The 4,109-nt window shown below is 38.1% G+C and overlaps 1 protein-coding gene across 1 annotated transcript in view; it reads left to right on the forward strand.

The window, feature by feature from the left end:
* The window catches only part of CASK (calcium/calmodulin dependent serine protein kinase), a gene marked incomplete at its 3' end in the record, with an annotated part of 276,912 nt that overhangs the window by 80,457 nt on the left and 192,346 nt on the right, over positions 1-4,109 (forward strand). The window contains exon 4 of the mRNA XM_077768526.1: positions 3,678-3,750. Within this exon, the coding sequence (XP_077624652.1) occupies positions 3,678-3,750 (73 nt within the window). The remainder of the gene's footprint in view (positions 1-3,677; positions 3,751-4,109) is intronic.

Consider the following 4,109-nt stretch of genomic DNA (forward strand, 5'->3'; position numbering starts at 1 on the left):
ATGGAAGGAAGCTTCCAGAATGGACCAGTAAAGAGTAGCATTGGAACCAATAGGTGACACTGTAAAGAGAGAGATTTGGTACAATCTATTAAGGATTCTTCCTAAAAAAGACAAAAGGCAGGAGGGCCATCCTCAGAAAGTAGTATTAGGCATGTCCCCTTTTGCAGAGGATCGTGACCACATAACAAGGGCATGTAGAGCCTTTCTTTGGTTGTAGAACATTCAGCCAGTTGACATTGAACTTCCCCTTCTCTGATTCTTAGATTTGTTGTTGGGAAATTTAGCTTGTATCAGTATTCTAGTGAGACCAACTGCAAGGAGACTCTGAGACACCAAGTAATCAAATTGATAATGTTTTTCTCCAATTGGCTGAGCTTCCAGAGAAGCAGCAAAGCATGGCATAAAATAAAACTGTGTACAGTCCTTATAACCCAATTAGTGATTACCTCTGTTCCTTCAGGGGTGAGGAGTTATGGAGCACACTAACATACAGAATCAGATTATCAGATCAAACTCTTACAAATCAGAGCAGTCTTCTTCCCTAGTACCAAGCTTTACTAAATAATTATAGGGATACAGGTGATCAAAAGGCTCAGCTGAACCAGACAGGTGTGGGTTTTCAAGGGCAATTTCCCGGAGTAGATGAGGTGTCTACCTATGGGATCCCACACACGGGAGAATTACAGTTATCAGATGGCTCCATTGTATGCCCCCCAGGGAGTTGTATAGCTTCAGTGGCATCCTCCAGGAAGCCAGCCATGCCTCAAAGATCCTGGATTCTGTTTCCCATAGGTAATCCTTAGCCAGGGACATTCTGTTAAGAGCAGTTCAGAGATAAGGTGTCTTCTGCCTAGCAAGAGCGATAATCTCCTTACCTAGAGTCTCCTGCTCTCTTTTCTTCACCACCCCGGAAATGCAGGCTTCCAAAGGAAGTGAGTGGATTGCTGGCCACGTCTTTCCTTCCACTGAGTTGTCCTCATTCCTGATCCCTACAGGAGATAGAGGCAAACTTCTATATTGTGAAGTTTTTCTGAAAGTATAGGCCACCCTGATGATTCATGAAAATGAAGCTTTCTAATTAAAATTTAGTCAGCAAATCTAGAACATGTGGGTGGCTTTTGCTTTTCTGTTCTGCTTGCACACTGTTGACGTGCACAGCCCCCCAGAGTCCTGACTGGGAGGGTGGAAAAAGATCACTTTAAATCTGTGATATCTGGGGAGGAAAAAAAATGTATCTTCCCTGACACACTCCAGAGATTCTGATATGTGTGTATATTTGGGTCAAATAATTGAGAACCCTGATAATTGGATTAAAAATGCTCATTTAGTGAAATTTTCTTTTTAAGGACACTTTGAGATAGGAATTTTCTTTAAGCTACAAATATGTAAGTGGCTGTCTTGGTACTATGTATCCAAAGTAGTCCATACTATAGATATAAACTATGTCCACATTGCCTAATTTAAATTTACCCACTATTCTCATGTTCACATCGAGATGCACAAATAGGCTGTTCCTAAACCTTTGACTAAACAATAATAATAATAATATTGTAATAATAGTGACTTCACCCTTTGTAGCATGGTTTAGAGTTAACAAAGCGCTTTCACATTTGTTGTCTCTGCCATTTCAGAGGGTCACACACATATCCTTCAAAGCCCGATTTGAACCAGGAAAGGGCCAAGTTAAGAACCCTTAACTTAAACAGAAACTTAATTCTAGGCTGCACAGGACCAGGCCAAGAGTGTATGACCACAATCCCTTTTGTGTGCATTTGCAAAGTAAGAAAAATTGGCATCATGACTAAGGACTGCATGAGCCAAGTTCTCTGCCTAGAGCCCAGTTGTGAGGAGACAAGAAGTATAGGAACGAAGTCTGGGGGTTCTTTTCCTACCTTTCATTTAAAAAATGGAAACTTCTGATCGGTTGTAGTACACAAAATGATGCCTATGCCAATGAGAAGGACATTCATGTGAGTTTGATAGTAGCATATCCAAGAGGGAACTTGATGGAAATGCCTTTTAATTGTATAGCAGGAGTAGAGAAAAAAAATTTTGAGTCACAAGAGTATACACAAGGGCATTTACAAGTCCTTATTACTTAGTTTTTTATTTTAAAGTACGAGGAATATACTATCTGGAAAGAAAACAAAATTCAATAAGTACAAGTAATGTTGGGTATATTGCATTTCTGTCATGGCTGGCTGAGAAAGAAAAGGGGAAAATGAAAAAGGAAGAGAGATAATAGGAAAAAAGAGAAAGATATGAGGGGAGTAGAATACAGAAACAGAGAAGATGAAAAAGATCCTCGAGAGAAATAGCAGGATTACAGAAAAAGAACTGGAGAATTAATGGAGGGAGGGAAGTCGGAGTAAGCTCTGACTGAATACTGAAAAATGCTTTACTCTGATCACACCCTGTTGCTAGTTGACCCTGTTAAGCATTGTTTATTTAAGGCCCGGTCTCTAAAATGCTAACTCCTCCTGTGTTTTTAACCTGGACTTCGTGGGGAGCAGCTACAGACCCCTGCTGGCCACGTGATGCATCTGAGGCATCCGACTTCCTAGGATTTCAGCCCAGATGAGCACTGGATGTTGTTGGAAACCAACTTGACAAAAAACTATTTATTAAAAAAAAAAAAAAAAACAACTTATCAGAAAATAAAATGGATCATTTTTATTTTTTCATGTTGACATATATTCTACATGGCTGGCTTACCTCTTTAACATTTTTTTCATTATAGTCCAATGATGTTTATGACTAATCATTTAATTCTTAAGAATAAAAAATTTATATTTTGAAGCCCCCCCCCAAAATTTAACTATTTTCCATTAAAAATGGCTATTATGGNAATAAAGTAATTATCAAAAGCCCCCCCCCAAAAAAAGTACAACATCATTGTGTCATTAGGGAAATGCAAATTAAAGCAAGGAAATACTACTACAAGTTAAAACACTATATTTAAATGAGTTAAGTACCAAATATCTGAAAATACTAATTATTGGCAAAGATGTGGAGCAATAGAAACACTCATTTCTGGAAGAGCTGTAAAATGGTACAGTTATTTTGGAAGACAGTTTGGCAGTTTTGCTTTGTTTTTACAAAGTGTTTTACCATACAATCCAGTAATAAAACTTCTAGATATTTAAAAAAAAAAAAAAAAAAAGANCTCCATAAGGAGGTTCTTTCCTCTTGTTTGTCCTTCCAGCTAAATGGGAATAAGGTAGAGAGCCAGCCTCTGCTGGCAGATAAAAGGCTCCCACCCCTTCAGTCAGAATCCGCGGTGTACCTCTGAGCACCGTTCACTTCCTAGCAATCCACTTAACTAAGTACAATTAACTGAGCGTCGGAGACTTGCTTTTTCTCCCCGCCATGTTTTCAGCTTGAATTTTTAGTTTGCGGAGCCATTTCACTTATGAACGTTGTGAAATTCTTTTGGCTTGGTTATCTTAGGAAGTATAGAACATGTTAAATTTCTTCGTGAAGCTTATTAACGTATGGGTCTACCAACTTTTTACATTATTAAGCCTCACATCCCACCAGTCTTGTCTACTCCAAGGAACAGTATCTGCAGGCAGCGAATAAGAAGGTGGGAATTACAAACTAGGGACACTCTGCATTAAGTTTTAAAAATAAAAAATTGTTGTTACAGTTTTAGATTTCTTTTGTTTTTCCTACAGTCACTACATGAGACAGATACTGGAAGCTCTACGCTATTGTCATGATAATAACATAATTCACAGGGATGTGAAGGTAAGTCCTTTTTATCACTATAATGTGCACAAAGAGTAACTGGTAACAGTGATAACAATCAGAAAATTTTCTTTAATATTCTTATGGAGAGCATCTTAAAGTTAATTTTACTTACAAATAAAAATCTGTTTAACTGCTTTATATTTGAAGAGTCCTACTCATTCTTAACAGGAACACTTTTATCATTTCAGTTTCTTCTTGTTAAAATGTACACGTATTCCAAAAGTTTATTAATCCTCTTTCACTATTATGTGCGAAAGAGAGAAATAAAAAACTCAACAAATAGGAAGAACCAAACACTATCCTATCCTAAAGTTAATGGGGGCGGGGGGCGCACAGGCGGGGGTTTGGGGGTGGGT

This window comes from Crocuta crocuta, unplaced genomic scaffold (assembly GCF_008692635.1).
Source record: "Crocuta crocuta isolate KB4526 unplaced genomic scaffold, BGI_CrCroc_1.0 scaffold467, whole genome shotgun sequence".
In the NCBI taxonomy this organism is placed as follows: domain Eukaryota; kingdom Metazoa; phylum Chordata; class Mammalia; order Carnivora; family Hyaenidae; genus Crocuta; species Crocuta crocuta.